Source organism: Talpa occidentalis, unplaced genomic scaffold (genome assembly GCF_014898055.3).
Source record: "Talpa occidentalis isolate TD23 unplaced genomic scaffold, MPIMG_talOcc4v2.1 talOcc4.8, whole genome shotgun sequence".
NCBI classification, from domain to species: domain Eukaryota; kingdom Metazoa; phylum Chordata; class Mammalia; order Eulipotyphla; family Talpidae; genus Talpa; species Talpa occidentalis.
In genome coordinates this window covers 29,665,757-29,682,106 of record NW_023605194.1, presented here as the reverse complement: position 1 = coordinate 29,682,106, position 16,350 = coordinate 29,665,757, and the positions used below count along the sequence as shown (strand labels likewise).

The following is a 16,350-nucleotide window of genomic DNA, read 5'->3' as shown; positions in this document are numbered from 1 at the left end:
GCAGAGGGCCCAGGACACAACAGACACACTGTAAAGGCAGTCGCAATTATTTTCATTTATGTCACTTGGAATGCTATTGCGGTGCAATTCAGTGTACCCCCGAAAAGCTGTTTCTGAGGTTGATGGAACTTAACACTCCATTCTCCAGTTTCAGGTTGATTTTTCTTTAAATTTTCCCTCCCGATTCTGTGGTCTGCTCCAAGAGAGGCTCATTCTTCCCAGTTCTCCCGTAGGGACTATTCTTCCTTCAAGCACCACCTCCTCCATGGATTCTGGCCTCCCACAGCCCTCTGTACTTACCTTGAAGGTAACTCACACCGCAAGTGAACAAAACCCCTGAGTGAGCAAAGCCAGCACACAGTTGCACCCCAGGCCTCAGGGTCTTGCACAGAGGAAGTGCTCTGAGGAGGGGGTAAATGAATCAATGACTTGTGCAGCGCAAAACATCCTTCCTCTACTGCAGTTTCCCAGCATCTTTGCAGGGAAGCCAAACAAAAAAAGGCTAAAGATGGGGCTGCTAACAGATCTGCAAAGGCCGCAGGGTACACAAAGGAAAACCTGTCCAGTGGAGCAGATAGTTCATCCTTAGGTGTTTCATTTTTTAATTTCTCCCCATTCTCTACCCTCTCTAAACCATTCTTCCCCCAGTTTGACAACACTGAATGAAGGCAGAAAATCTCTCATAAGCATTTTTATTTGTTATTTGGTTTTCTACTTTGGTACACATGAGCTGTGGCTGTATTTCACGCAGAGCTGACATATCTCATCATGACACGCCCCATAAAACAGAGCACGTATAAATCACCTGGCATGGCTCTGCTCCGCCTGGTTGTTATTGCTGAAATCTCTATTTCTAAAAGCACACAAGAGAATATTCTTTGAATCTACAGATGAACAAGGATAGGGTGAGTGGCAGCCAGATCTCCTGGCAGGGGAGAGATCTGCTCCCGGATCGCTGTCTCACAGACATGAATGACACACATGGAGAAGCCACACAATTCCAGAAAGACCAAGCCAGCTAGGGAAACACTCCAGAATCACAGCCCATCTATCAGACCCGTCTGGCTTGCTCAGTCCTAACAGATTCTGAAAAAACGTGAAGTCCCAAAGTGACAATCTACACAAACCTGCAGTACCTACCCTTTGGTCTCAATCACTACATTAGCATGTTTTATCCTGAGGCCCCACAACCCCTATCCTAGACAGGATAACTGTCCCTCCCCTAGTGAGTTTGCTATGTCCTCCAGAATCTCCCTGGCAAGACACAGGTAGCTTGGCAGGCCTTGCTCAGCTCTAAAATGTCTTGCCCTCAAAGGCCTGAAGGTTGAAAGCAGTATCCAGAAACTTCTTCAGAGACACCAGGTGAGTGTTCCTATTTCCTGTGGCTGGTGCAGCTGCTGGGTCACGGCCAACATACCTGGGAGAGGAAAGACAAGTGAAGGGGAGGATTGGGCCTCGCCTAACCCCACCCCAGGACTGTATCGGATCTAAACTTTGTCATCATCCTGTTACAGAGATGAGGAGGCTGAGGTTCCAACAGCTAAAAGACTGACCTAAGATCAGAGGAAGATCTGAGACATGCAGGAGGGTATCCAGTACAGTTCTAGTTGCAGAACAGAAACAAAGGTTTACTCTCTATAAGTACCAACTAGGGTCTCTGCTGGGGCAACTGACCTCTCACCAATGGCCACAGAACCAGCAGGGTCCAAGCTGTTGGTTTTCAGAGAAGGGCAGAGGCCAGCTCTGGGTTACATGGCAAAGGGAGTGGGCAGAGTCAAGCTGGGTCTCAGGTCCCTAGAGTCCTCTGGACTCTACCACCTGCCAGAGGTGAGGGGTAACCGGTGGCAGGCTTCCCCCAGTCTCATACCATATGGGCCGCACCCGGCTCAGGATGGTCATGAAGCGTGGGCTGATGTAGTCATAGTAACCCATGTTCTTATGCTCCTCCTGACACCACACCAGCTCTGCATCTGGGTACTTCTCTGCCTCTTGCTTGATCAGATCGAAGGGGAATGGAGAGATCTGGAGTAGGCAGAGAGAAAGGGGAACCTATAAGGGGCATACTCATAGCCTGGCCCCAAGAGAGCAGCCCGTGTCCCTCTTAGGCCCAGTCCAGGCCCTGACCCTGCCTGGCACTCTGCCTAGAGCCAGGAGGCTGGCAATTTGGCTTGGTCAGGCTTGGTGCTCAGGCATACCTGCTCCAGACGTGTGATGGCCACTTGGTCCTCCAGGCCCTGACTGCTCCGCTCCTTCACCAGGTCATAATACACCTTTCCCGTGCAAAAGATGAGCCGCCGCACCTGTTTAGGTGACTGTGCTGCAGCCCCATCCTCAGGAATCACTCGCTGGAAGCTGGTCCCTGGGGATCAACAGGGCATGGCAGGGGCATCAGCTCCTCAAGAGACCAGAGTAACCTGGGAGCCAGGCCCACATCCCCAGCTCTCCCTGATCACTGAGACTAGCCTCAGGCTTAGATCTCTGACTGCAGAGCAATGGAGCAGGGAACAGATAACACCCTGAGGTGTCCCTGGGAGAGGGCCGGAATCAAGGGCAGAGTCCTGAGTGCATCAACCTGCAAGGTGATGGATATATGATGGGGAGAGCCCCTGCAGGGGACAGAGGTGTTGCTACCCCCCCCCCCATCAAAAGCATCACTGTCTGTCCCAACCCTGTTCCTCATCTAGTTGTGCCCACCTCCTGCACACACTCCAGCCACCCAAGCACCAAACTGGAAGGTGAGCAGCTATTTTGGGAGGCCACTGCACATCTGTCCCTCCCTCGGCCCACAGCAGAATCCCCATCTCCAAGTTCTGTCCATTTTGCCTCCCTGAGCTCGTGCCACATGCCAAGCACCAGACCAACACGCTGTAAAAACCTCCAAGAAAGTCCCATGTGAGGACACTGGCAGAAAGTAGAGGCTGCCAGGGCCCAGAGGGAGAAGTCAGCCTGGACTTTCAGACCAGTGGGTCGAGTCCCAATGGCAGAGCTCTGAGCAGCAGGCTCAGTCACTCCCACACCTGAAGGGATGCCCAGGACACACAGGTGAAAAACTAACACCTGTCCATGCTGCTGCTGCCCGCCCTCCTTCAGGTCTGTTTCCAAGACAGTGCTGCTCTGCCAAGCTCAGGGCTCCATGTCGGCCTTCCCCGCACCTCCTCTTGGCACACTCCAGCCATCCAGCCACCAAACTGGGTCCCATCTCAATTCCAATACCTAGTCCTTGTCCTAGTGCTTTCTCTCACCCCTAATTCCCAGGGAAATGAGGCTTAGAGCTCCTGGAGCAGGGATCAGGTTCCCAGGGCCAATAATATTTTTGTTTGGTCATAAATAAAAAAAAGTGACTGCTACTCAGTGCCCTGCAAACGCAGCAGACCTGCACCCACCCTACCGCTGCTAAGTTCCCCTGGCACAGCCAGCTCTCTGCTGGAGGCTGGGGACACTAGTGCATGTCCCTGGGCTGGTGCTCAGCTGAGTGACCAGCAGCTGGTCATCGCTCCAACCTCCTAATCCGGCCACTGGGAGGGCCGTGCTGGGAGGGCCGCATGGGGTCGATGGAGTGCAGAGGCGAGGATGGAAGAGCCACAGGAACAGAGGTGACATGTGGGCCACCAGGCCCCACACTGGCCACCACCACAAGTGGGCCGCTCTTGACATGCCCAGGGGCACATACCGGATACCATTTGGTCAAAGCTGGACTTGGCCTCTGGGTGCCTCAGCAGAGATTTGGGTGTGAAGACAATTAGCTGGAAGGGAAACACATGTCCAGCTTCCAGCTGTCCCCAGCTGGTCAGGCTCCCCACATTTGTCACTGTTCGGGTGACAACCAGGGCGGGCGCTTACCGGCTTGCGGAAGGGCAGCAGGATCTGCCGGCGCAGCACGTGGAAGTAGCTGGCCGGTGTGGAGCAGTTGACCACGATCCAGTTACAATCGTAAAGCTGGCTCACCTCGAAGTCCTGCGTGAATGCCTGGGGGACAGCGTGTGGCTGGGAGGTGGCCCGCCTGTGATATCCACACCCTGGTGGGGTGCTTCCCTGTCCCGGGGGGGCAGTGGACAGCACTCACAGGGTAGGCGTCTGAGTCATCATTGCTCATCTGCAGGAACCTCTCTGGCCGGGCTGAGGAGTGCTCCGGGCCCTGAAAGCAAATGCCAGACAGTCATGCTGGCCCAAGGAGGGCTAAAGGGGGTCCTGTCACAAGGGATGGACACTGGCCTTTCAAGGACCTGAGATCAGGAGAGTGCGGATGCCTTCTCAGAAGAGGTGCCCTCACTATGGTGCCTGAACCACCATAGGATCAGGAATGTGGGACGACAGCAGGGAGGAGACCCTCAGAGAAGGGTTTGGCCAGAACCAGGGGCATGAACTATGAACTGTGGGGCAGGAGGAAAAGCAATAAGGCCAGGCTGAGGTGTTTCTTCTCCAGAATGTTCTGACCGACAGCCATGACTGTTACTGAGTACCAGACAGTTCTACAGACTCCATACGTATAATTTACTAATCTTAAAAGCAGTCCCATGATAGAGACACTGTACAAAAGAAGGTGAAAGGCAGAGATTAAAAAGCAACCCCAAGATGACTCAGCCAGAAGTGGGCGGCTCTGAACCCCAGTAGGCAGAGCTGATTCCTGCTCCTGCCCTCACAGGCATGACCGCCCCACTCCATGAGGGCAGCACGACACCCCACACTGGCCTCCAATGGCTCCTGGTGGGCAGGGGTGACCTGCTCTACAGTCACCACCTGCCCCTTCATTAACAAGAACACCCCAAGGAGCCAGTGCCACAGGCACGATCCGGGTGAGTCCAGCCCTCCTTATCCAGCCTGGCTCAACTTCTACAACCACCTGTTTAGCTGGCGACCTTGGGCAGGCATACCACATCCCTCCTCACATGGGAAACTTGGACAAGACTGACAGCTCAGCCCAGCTGTGGGGATGCCACAGCATCAGACATGACAACAATGTCGTCCCAGCTGCATAGCAAGTTCCAGCTGCAAAAGCCTTGCAGTGGTAACAAGAATGCTCGGTCCCTACACAGGGGCTGGTCCAAGCTAAGCGGGCCCACAGGGATCTCTGCTGCAGCCTGAATCTCCAGAGTATAGGAGGCCTCTCCCCAGGTCACAGAGCCAGCTGGTAGTCAAGCCTGCCCTGGGCCCCTGCAGTTCACATAGCCTCACCCATCCCCCACCTGCTCAGGCCGCGCATTCCTCAGCTGGCAACCCATGATGCTCTGCTCCTCCTTGTTCCTCTCCCCATGGGTGGCAGAACAAGCTGGTCAACAGGAGGGGACAGAGGACAAGGAGTGCTGCACAGCACAGGTTCAAATCCAGCTATTGGTTGTGTGACTTTGGGCAAGCCACCCACCTTGCTCAGCACTAGTTTCCTCTTCTAGAAAGTGAGGAGAATCTACGTCATTAAGTTGTTTTAAGGAGGGAAGTGTTTTTAAACAGCACACAGTAAGCTCTCAGGCAGGCCGGCTACATCTACGCTGGTAAGAGCAGGATCATCATCTTCAGTAGCCTGTGCGCAGACCTACGAAGGCCCTGCCCTGAGTATACTCAGGGGCTCCAGGGGCTGGCAAGCAGTAAAGGATCTGCCCACCCGATCCCAGTCTGCCATAGGCCACCCGGCCCCCAGGCCCCATCCCAGCCCTCACCATGCCCTCCATGCCATGCGGCAGCAGCAGCACGATGCCATTGTGCCGCACCCACTTGGCCTGGCCGGTGCTGATGAACTGGTCGATGATGCACTGGGCTGTGTTGTGGAAGTCGCCAAACTGAGCCTCCCAGAGGACCAGGGCATTGGGGCTGGCCATGGCGTAGCCCAGCTCAAAGCCTAAACAAAAGACACTGAGATCGAACCTGCCACAGCAAGTCACACCCAGCCCTTCCTCATACAAGCTCCCCGCTCCCACCATCCTTCCCAGAAGGCCAGGAGAGCCCAGGGGCCCTTTGGGGCCCAAAGGCCAGGATCTCCCTTCCTGGGACCCGACAATATGCCCTGAGATGCCACCGCCGTCCTGACCTGGATGGAGTACGGCAGCCTCAGCCAAGTCCTAAGCTGCCCTAGGAGGAGCAGGGGTTTTCTGCCAAGAAAAGCCACCAAAACCATGCAAGGTTGCTGCAGGGAAGGGGCAGGTGGCTAGTCTCTGGGGGGTTCTTCTTCTGGGGTCAGGAAGTAGTGACAGGGGAAGAGGGTCAGCTAAAGGTGGAACCAAGGAAGAAAGAGTATAGGGGATGCAGTCCAGGAAGCCCAGAAAGGAGACCTGGAGACAGGCCTGCCGGGAGCAGTGCAGAGGCGAGATGGGGGTCAGGAATATGGAGGGGGCCAGCCAGATTCAAGGTTAGTCATGGCAGCATACCATGCTGGAATCTGTGGGATTGTCTGTCTTGGTCCAGCTACATTCGGGGTGCCCACTGGGATTCTAGTATCCACAGAGCCCCAATCCAGACAAGCAGGGCCCTCAACTGGCCAGATGGGACAGGACTTTGCATATACAGGGACAGCCTGACCATTGTCTCTCAGGGCAACTAAAGGATCTATGTCCAATTTCAAAGGCCTCTGAGCTTCTCCAGCCCCTCCAGGAGCCCCTGGCTCCTCCTTAGCCCCAGGCCCAGACCATGACCAAAAAGACAAAAAGAACTTCTTGAGTGCAAGCTCTTCTCTGGCCCCAGGCACCCCAGGGCCACCTGAACTGAAGGCAGAGTTATGACCCACCCAGGACTCCGTACTCCGAGAGGGAGCTGTTGCACACGGTGTAGGGGGCCTGGTCAGGCCAAAGGTGATTCATGGGGACACATGTCCTACGGTCAACATCCTGGTCATGAAGAACGTGGTGCCGGTGACTGGAGAAAGACAGACCAGAAAAGGATAGAGGACAAGCGGACTGGCATCTGCTCACCCACAGCAAGTGATCTGGGGAGTGACAGGCAGTCAGGAATTCATCACTGTGCCAGGAAACCTGATAGAGTCCTATAGGATGGTAACACCGAGAAGGCCCCAGAAAGCCAGAGATACCTGGCCCCAGAGATACCTAGCCTTCCCTTCCAGTGGTGCCCACACTCAGTGCACAGACGTGAGAGTCTCAGCTCTCACCTACAGAAGGGATCCAATGAGACGCCTTGGGCTGGGTAGAGCCTGAGACCCTCAAAGGCCATACCCTTGAGGCAGCTCTGCCCATCCTGTAGTCCTATACCACCTCACCTGTTCTCTCCAGGTACACAGAAGGCAGGAACTACTGTGCACTAGTGGGAGGCATTGGCTGAACCCCAAGCCTGGTAAGGACAGACATGCAGCTCAAGGGGCAATGGAGTGGCCCCGATGATCCTGGCTGGAATAGGACCAGCAGTGATGACTGAGTGGGGCATGAGAAAGATGATTTGTCAAATTCTGGAAGCCACACCATCATGACCCACACATGACCCCAGTGACTAACTGGGGCTACAAAATTTCTGGAACCCCAAACCAACAAGTGGAAAGTCCATGTGACCTCAAAAACTCAATGGCAAACATGCTAGATGGGGAGGACGAGTAGGATAGCAGCTTATAAAAGAAAAGAAAATGATCTTGAGGACATAGATGACCACAAGGCTTGATACCAATCAACAGTTTGGGCCAAGCAGTCATTTCTGGATGGGGGTCTGAGAGGCTTGGGCGAAGGGCAGGGACTGGAAATGCTGCCCTTGGGCCTATGACTACTTTAGCCAGACAAAGACCCTCCCTGGCCTCTCTAGACAAGGTCTTAGAGAGGAAGAAAGGCCAGCTTCACTCCAGTGCTCCTGGGATGACTCTGGGAAACCCCAAGCACAGCTGAGCTCTCTGCTCCCTTGTGAGTTCCATGGGGACAGGCATTAGCCAATGAGGCCTGAGGCCTGGAGCCCCCCCAGCTCACCTGAACGTGCCCCTCTCCACATCCTGCCCACTGAGCCGCACATGGATGCCCTCCTTGAGCAGGGAGCCAAAGGCCATGTATTCTGCCAGCGCCCAGTCCACCATCCGATTCTTGGTCATGTCTGCACGTCCCCGCAGGATGCGAGAGAGGCCTGCAGGAGAGAAGGGGCAGCCTGAGGAATGCAGAGATTGGCCACCCTGCCCAGGACAGTGGCAGCACCGGAGCCCTGACCCATGCAGGTATGGACTCAGTGAATGCCACACTGGCAGGCCACAGGAGACCCAGCACTGGGTAGCCTTCTCTGGCAACCTCACTGCAGCCACGACAGTGGACCAACCTGAGCTTACCATCCCCTCGGCATGCCTTCCAGTAGGAAAAGAGAGCATCTGGTAATTTCTCACAACCCCACAGGGGAGGCACTGATTGTCCCTGCTCTCCAGGTGAGGAGACAGGCACTGAAGAGGGAAGCCATTCACTCACGATCATACAACTCTAAAGGTGCTTGGATCGGCCCAGGCAGCAGGCCCATGCTAGCTAGGTTCCCTTTGGTGCCCCACCTCCAGATCCCCTGTGACAGGAACAGAGCAGGGGTGCCCCAGGAACTTGGGTGTCTGAGCATATCGTGGAGACAACTCTTTGAAACCCCAAAAACTGGTCAGAAGGTACAGAGGCACCCTACGACCATCCCTGGGGCAGCACTACTACCCCTTCCACAGGAAGCCCTTACTTTCCTACTCTCCTTCAGCCTGGCCCAGGCACAGCCCTGGCAAAGACACTGGGAAAATTCAAGGTGCTCAACATAAGCCTGGCCACTGGCACCCCATTGCCCTGCGAGGAGCTGTCATCACAGGCACCTCACCGGGGTACAAATGAAGCACTGATAGTTGACCCACCAACAGCCAGGTGGGGACACAGGGCCTGGACCTTAGTGCCATCTCCAGGACACAGTGTTGGGCCCGAGACCATGGCACCTGCTGCAGCCCGCACAGCAACCTCACCCGTGTGGATCTTAAAGTCCTCCAAAGGCACAGAGCTGGCCACAGTGCCAATGTGCGTCAGCATGTCCTCAGGAATGCCCGTGGCTGGGCACGTCATGCTCTTGGGCTCCCCGTCCACATTGAAGAAACCTGGGAGGGCAGAGTCACTGCACTTTTTGATGGTGGTGGGGTCTTAGCACACTTATTCAGCTGGCCCTTCTTTGGCCATCTCCCTCTCCCCCAGCATCCAAACCCTGAACCCATTCTTGGGACCCAGGGAAGCTGACAGTCACTGCTGCAGCCCCTGCACCTCCCTAACATCCTTCCCTGGGCCCAGGGCCACAGCCATCTCACTCCACCCCCTGGAGGCCCTCTAAGCACCCACTTAGGGGTCTCTCCACTTTGCTTTCAAGCTACCCTGGATCACCCTCCCTTTCCAGAGAGCAGCTGGTCACATATGTTGAGGGCAACACCATCTCCTTTCTACCCCAGCCCAGCCCACCTGCAGTCATCAGCCCTCACAGCCTCACAGGTCTCAGGGACAGAGCTTGCAGCCTCTGGGCTGGGAAGTGACTACCCTCATGCAGGGCCATCTAGTTTTGGTCCCAGTGCTAGAGCCAAGGCGAGACGAATTACCCTTAGCCACACGATGCTTGCTCACCAGGCCAGGGGGAATCCAGCCAGTGCTTTATATGCAGTATCTTTTTATCCTTTGACCTGCCGTAAGCCTCCTCACAGATCCGGTCATATTTGGCAATTTCTTCCTAAAATCAGATGAGGTGTAGATTGAGGCAGAGATGCCTGGGGAAGCTAGAGGCCCTCTGGCTCCCTCACCATGTGCTAGAATTCCCTGTTACTGCCTGCAAGGACCTCATAGCCAGAGGCCAAAGTTCAACTTCAAGTGGATCCTGGACATACCCCAAAGCCTGATAAACCTGCTGTGTGCTCAGCAAGGGACTTGGGGGAAACCCTTGAAACACTTGATCCTTGCTCTCAGAGGTCCCTTTGACAGGAAGGCCAGTACATTCATAAATAACTTTGGGGACAAAATTGGCTCAGGGCTACCTCCTGCAGGAAGCCTTTCTGGACTTCTACTTGAAGCTGGGCTCTCCCTGCATTGCAGCATTCATGTAAATGTGTCCTTGCTTCTCTTTCCCCCTTGAACACTGGGGGCTATTTGTGACAAGGACCATATTGGCTACTTCTTTAAAGTGGCATCAGCAACCCTGGGTCCACAAACAATTAAGCCAATAACGCATAAGGCTTGCCTACCCACCTCAAACTCCTGCAGGGTGACAGTGCCCTCGGCGATGAGCTTGTCTGCATACTTTTTCAGCACAGGCACCTGTCTGTGGATCTGCTTGTACATGAGCGGCTGTGTGAACATGGGCTCGTCCATCTCATTGTGGCCCCGCCGGCGGTAACAGACCTGCAAAGACAGCAGGGGTAAGGAGGTTCAGTCTCTGCCCCTGGGCAGAGATATTTGGCATAGTCACTGCACAATTGGGGCACACCCAGTAAAGCACACCCTTTGAAGGCCCTGAAAGCCCCTACTACCACCTATCACTGAATGCCCACCCACAAGCACAGATTGCTTTTGCACAGATTGTACTTGGTGGCTCTAAATCTTCCATCTTAAAATGCTATGACAATCCAGCCCTGACTAAAAGGGCTGCAGATCTGGCCCTGTTCTGCAAAGCAGAGACAGGCCACCAATATCCCACCTAGACCTTGGCATCCCCTGACCCACCAGGTCCACCACAACATCTTTATTGAAGGTGTTCCTCCATTCGGCCGCCACGCTGCACACATATATCACGGCCTCTGGGTCATCCGCATTCACGTGGAAGATGGGTGCATTGACCACACGGGCCACGTCGGTGGGGTATGGTGAGGAGCGGGCCATTCGGGGGTCCGTGGTGAAGCCAATCTGCAGAAGCAGGAGGAACTGGCAGCCTCTCTGTTTACTTAGAGCTAAACAGGGGGTGCCTGCCTGGGAGACCAGCAAATCAAGGAGCTGGGGTGATAGGGGAGTGTCTTTTCCTTAAGATGCTCCAGGTGTGCCCAGGGAACATGAAGGGGTAATGGTGAATGGCCCCCAAATCAGACACATGGCAGCTGCCACAGGGATGGCAGTAACATCAGGAGGATTGAGCATGCTCTTACTTTTCTGCAATCATTTTAATACAGTGGGAGTAAGGAGCATAGGCCTAAATCTCAGTCCCGCAAGTTATTAACAGCACAATCCTGAGAAAATTACTTAAATTCCAAAAGCTCAGACCAGGAAGCCAAGGTTGGGGAGACTAGCCATGCTTCCTGAAGTCACACATAGGGCAAAGGCGGAGATCAGAACCAGAGTCAGCTTTCTCTTCGCCCAAATTGCTGCCTGGATTTCAGGGCTGGCGAGGCTGACCTCACCTGGTTGTTGACGACGACATGCACAGTCCCGTTGGTGGTGTAAGAGGGCAGGTCGCTCAGGTGGAAGGTTTCATAGACCACACCCTGGCCAGCAAAGGCAGCATCTCCATGGACCAGGATGGACATGACCTGCAGGGCAGGATGTGAGCCAAGAGGAGCCCCTGTGCCCCAGCCTGTGCACCCCAGATGTGCACTACAGAGACTCAGAGCCCAGTTGCCCAGAGCCCAGGTTCTCAGGAACCAGCTCTCTGAGACTAGCCTCAGAGCCCATCTCTCAAATCCCACCCCTCAGACTCCTTGTCTCAGATCCTACCTCTCAAATCTACCTCTCAGGACCCAACTCCCAGTATCTACCCCTCAGAGTTCACCCCAGTGGCAATCCTTAAGAGTCCACCCTTCAGTCTGTTTCTCAGAGGTGATCCCTCATGAGCCAGTTCTCAGAGCCTGCCCTCCATGCCAACCCTCCAGAACCCATCAGAGCCTGGCAAAGCTCACCTTCTTGCCCTGGGCATCCCCGCGGTAGAACTGCTCTGCCTTTGTCTTCCCCTGCACCACGGGGTCCACGGCTTCCAGGTGGGAGGGGTTGGCTACAAGCGACAGAGTGATGTTCCTGTTTGTGACTCGGTTGATCCTCTCATGGTACATGCCGAGGTGATATTTGACGTCTCCAGAGCCCTGGTTGAGGTTGAGGTGGGTTGTGATGAACCTCTCCCTTCCCATCCAAACTGAGTACACAGACAGACAGACAGACTCGCAAGCCCAGAGCAGGGCTGAAACATTCCCTGGGCTCTGCTCCCTGGGAAGCCTGTGCTGTCCCTACTACAACTTCCTCCCACCCTCCCCACCCCAGCACATCACCCCACCTTGCCTTCCAGGATAGGCCAGACCAGCACTTCCTCCTCCGAGCCTCCTGTATTGTCTACCATCTCGGTATTAATGCCCGCTGAGGGGCAGAAGGGTGAGGGGGCAATAAGAAGGGGGTAGCCACCAATAGTGAAGGCACAGAAATGAAGGAAGGCTCAAAAGTAGTGTCAAAACCATCGGCCAGGCCTCCGGGCAAACACTGGAGCTGGGCCTCTACCCAACTCCTTACATCAAGGTAGCTGAAAAGTATGCACACAGCAGATGAAGCCCCAGTATCAGAGGAAAACATAATTTATGATCCTGGAATAGGGAAAGCCTTTCTAAGCAACGTGCAGACCTTAGAAGTCAAGAAAGATAAGACAGCTAAAATTTAATAAATTTGTCATGGGGGAAGCAAACTCATGCACAGCGTTAGCAGAGGAAAAGCTCAAGTTGAGAAAAATACAATGACTGCCGGCAAAGGACTAATTCCTGCAATATATAAAGCACTTTCACAAATCAGCAAGATAAATCCCAAACAACCCATGAAAAAATAAGCAAAAGCCATGAAGAGAAATTTACAGAAAAGAAGCACATGGCTTGAAAATATGTGAAGAGATACTCACTGAAATTCACAACAAAGAAACATGGTACAATGCATTCATTTTTGCACACATCATATTGGCAGAGATGGAAAGATTTGACATATTAAAGGAAGATGGGGGGGCCTCCCTGGTGGCGCAGGGGTTAAAGACAGCACTATCAAGCAATTGGCAGCCACTGCAGCATGAGTTCGATACCCAGCTGGCCAGGAAGAAACACTGCTCCCCTCAGCAGTGTATTTCAGTCAATCTGCCTGTTCTGCTCCCCACCCTGTCTCTGGTGAATCCTCTCACCCCATCACACACACACCTCTGGCCTCTACCCCAGTTCTTGTATGCATAAATAAAATAAATCTTTTAAAGATTTATTTATTCATTTACACAAGAACTGGGGTACAGGCCAGATGCGCGAGAAGGTGAGAGGATTCTCCAGACACAGAGAAGGGAAGAGAACATTCAGACTGACTGAAATACACTGCTGAGGGGAGCAGCAGGCGAGACAGGAGAGGTCTGCTCACCAAATAAAATAAATCTTTAGGGCCTCCCCTGGTGGCACAGTGTTTGAGCACTGGGCTGAGAAGCTGCCCGCAGCCTCTGCAGCACCGGTTCGATCCCCGGCCGCTGGGCGAGGGTCCCACATGGCGCGCAGACCTCTCCTGCCGCCCGCTGCTCCCCTCAGCAGTGTACTTCATCAGTCTGCCTGTTCTGTTCCCTGCTGTGGCTCTGGTGAATTCTCCCACCCTCCTGTGCTTCTGACTGTACCCAGTGCTTGTATAAATAAATAAATAAATCTTTAAAACAATGTTTAAAAAAATAAAATAAAAATAAATAAATCTTTAAAAAATAAATAAATAAAGGAGGATGGGGTTGAGAAGCCTGGGACCTGGCACCCTCCTAGAGGACAAACATGTCTGCAAGTTCTCTGGAGGGTAATTTAGTCCGCGCCTCCTACATATAGTCACTACAAAGCTCACACCCCTGATCATGTAGGCACACACAATATAGACACTCATGCCAGCAAGCCAGTGTCCTCCCCTAGCAGCCAGCAAAACCCAAAGGTCTTCTCACGCATGGCTATGAGAAGATCAGGGGTCTCCTGTGTGCCACAGCAAGTGTGTCAACTCATTAAGTGAAAACATGAAGGTGCAACAGCTCCCTGGTCCTTCTACAAATAAGGCTCTCTGGACAAATATGTGTGTTGGTACCTGCATGGAACTTTCTGCAAATATACACCTAACCACAAATAACTAGGCCAGAATGAGGCCTCCAGTGGGCAGAAGAGGGGTCCATGAGAGAAACTCATTCTCATTGCATAAGCTTTAAAAATAAATGCTCATATTTCTTTTTCCTTTTTTCTTTAATATTTATTTTATTTATGTATCCAAGAACTGGGGTATAGCCCAGAGGTGTGTGTGTGGGGGGTGGGAGGGAAAGGATTCACCAGAGACAGAGTGGGGAGCAGAACAGGCAGATTGACTGAAATACACTGCTGATGGAGCAGTGGGAGAGACAGGACAGGTATGCTGCACCATGTGGGTAGCTCCCTGGCCTGGGATTGAACTCGTGCTACAGTGGTTGCCAAAGGCTTCACAGTTCTGAGACTTAACCCCTTGTGCCACCAGGGAGGTCCTCATATCTCTTTTTCAATGTGGGGAGAAAAACCTCACAAAAATTTTTCTAAGTGTGCTTTGGCTAGCTCTTAAAATTTTTATATGTCATCCCTTTCATTCCTTAAAATCTTCCTGGGGGTAGGTGCTTTGATTTCCCATTTTAGAGCAAAGTAAATTGAGGCTCTGAGAGATTAAGGAGTCTGAGTAAAGTAAACAAGATGGTGGGACATTTCTGGGCTGGGAGTCAGCAGAATGGATTCTACTCCTGCTCTGGTCTGATGTGCTGGGTGACCTTAGAGCAGACATTCAATGTGATTCACTTTACCATCTACACCAGTGTTGAGACTTCATCCTGCTACCAGACAGACACACAGACACAGACATACACACATGCACAGGCTGGAGAAGGACAGAATATGATAGTGCTGAGGTGACAGGGGCAGAGAGTATGGAGTGACAGGCTTGCTTCTGATGGGCTGGGAAAGCCACCAAAAGGGGAGATGGACAGCCGTGAGAGTGAGTCAGAGCTCCGAGGAGAGAGGAAGGCTGTCTGGGCTGAGGGTTCAGAATAGGCAAAGGCATGGGTTGTAAGGCATGCAGATGGCCAGAAAGTGGGCGTGAGCTGAAAAATGAGCTTCACCCACGGGCACAGAAAGCCATCCTGACCTCCCCATATGGGTAAGGCTAGGCAAGTGGACAGGACTTTGTAAGCAGAGCCACAGCCTTGGGAGCGAACATGAAGATTTTCAGGTGCTTCCGTGCACCCCTCTGAGCTTAAGACTCCTTAGAGGAAACAGGGCCTTTGGCCCAGATTAACCGAGGGCTCTTCCTGTTATCAGCTACCAGGGCACTTGCCCCAAAATACTTCGGCGTCCTTGCACAAATAACCTCAGCCTCTCTCCTGCTCTTCCTTATTCTATCCATCTCAAGATCTGTGTCTGGAGCTTCCTGTCCCAGGCCCGTCCCAGTCTACCTCCCAAATGACTGGCTATCCAGGGGCTCTGGAAACTTAGGTTGGCACCCACCTCATCCGCCGCCTCCAATTTGGGGTCAAATTGGCAGAAGATCTGCTCCAGGTCCTTGCGGATCACGTTGGCCAGCACATTCAGCCTACCCCTGAGGGGACAGAGGGAGCTGGGTTCGCATCTGGCAAAGAGGCCACCTCCCCCACCAAGCCCCAACTGTCATGCTGCCTGCCTACTGGAAACTATCAGGAGCAGCTTGGGGGCTGAGAGCCCTCCCCGCCAGATGGAGCCCAAGGGTGGCCTGGCCCTCTCCTACTGTCCCAATCTACAAAGCACTGAGTGGACCTGACCAGCCAGCGTCCCCCAGGCAGACCCTCAAGAGCAGAGAGCCACCCAAACTCAGGTAGGGACCTACTCACTTCCTTTCAAAAGGTAAGCCCACCCCCTGCTCTGATTTTCTTGCCTTTCTTTTTTCCTCAATCTATGCTCCTGCAGGAGAAAGCACCAGACGCGGAGGGGAAGGAAGGGACCCACCTGTGTGGCATCCCCAGAATGACGTTCTCAATCCCCATCTCACTGGATTTGTCAATGATGGTCTTGAGGGCAGGAATCATGACCTCACAGCCCTCCAGGCCAAACCGCTTCTCCGAGGACCACTTCCGGGCCAGGAAGTCTTCAAACCTGCTTGGGGAGAGGGGAAGCAAAAGGATGGAGAGGCTGGGCCTCAGGTGGATGTTCATGAGGGCTCAGAGCTGGCTGCCCAGGACACGGGAAGCTGCAGTCCCCTCCCTCGACATTGTCTAGGAACTGCTGTAGACACCATGATGCTTCCACCAGTGAGGAGCACAGGCAGGGAGGAGGTTGGGGCTCCTCCCAACTTAACTAGAGACCCCTCCTGATACCCTTTCTCAGTTACCCCCCTAACCCCTTTACAGATGCTCCAAAGAGCTCTCCCCTGTTCCCAGTTTCGGCCCTCCTGCAGGCAGGTGCATGGCACAGGGCTCTGCCACCATACCTCATGTTCAACCCAAATTCCAGTCTAGGTCTCA

The 16,350-nt window shown here is 53.6% G+C and overlaps 1 protein-coding gene across 3 annotated transcripts in view; it reads right to left on the bottom strand.

The window, feature by feature from the left end:
* Nucleotides 1–682: 682 nt before the first annotated feature.
* Nucleotides 683–16,350, bottom strand: part of OGDHL (oxoglutarate dehydrogenase L) — a 28,120-nt gene continuing 12,452 nt past the window's right edge. For 2 of the 3 annotated variants that reach the window (XM_037496402.2, XM_037496404.1), the window contains 17 exons: nt 15,836–15,982; nt 15,362–15,452; nt 11,777–11,956; nt 11,282–11,410; nt 10,614–10,793; nt 10,140–10,292; nt 9,525–9,627; nt 8,885–9,013; nt 7,887–8,037; nt 6,713–6,840; nt 5,652–5,830; nt 4,064–4,135; nt 3,841–3,984; nt 3,671–3,743; nt 2,196–2,359; nt 1,868–2,022; nt 683–1,417 (listed from right to left, as the gene is read on the bottom strand). In XM_037496402.2, coding sequence (XP_037352299.1) covers nt 1,294–1,417; nt 1,868–2,022; nt 2,196–2,359; nt 3,671–3,743; nt 3,841–3,984; nt 4,064–4,135; nt 5,652–5,830; nt 6,713–6,840; nt 7,887–8,037; nt 8,885–9,013; nt 9,525–9,627; nt 10,140–10,292; nt 10,614–10,793; nt 11,282–11,410; nt 11,777–11,956; nt 15,362–15,452; nt 15,836–15,982 — 2,302 coding nt within the window. In that variant the 3' untranslated portion in view covers nt 683–1,293. The remainder of the gene's footprint in view (nt 1,418–1,867; nt 2,023–2,195; nt 2,360–3,670; nt 3,744–3,840; nt 3,985–4,063; nt 4,136–5,651; nt 5,831–6,712; nt 6,841–7,886; nt 8,038–8,884; nt 9,014–9,524; nt 9,628–10,139; nt 10,293–10,613; nt 10,794–11,281; nt 11,411–11,776; nt 11,957–15,361; nt 15,453–15,835; nt 15,983–16,350) is intronic. The other variant, XM_037496403.2, reaches the window with a different exon arrangement.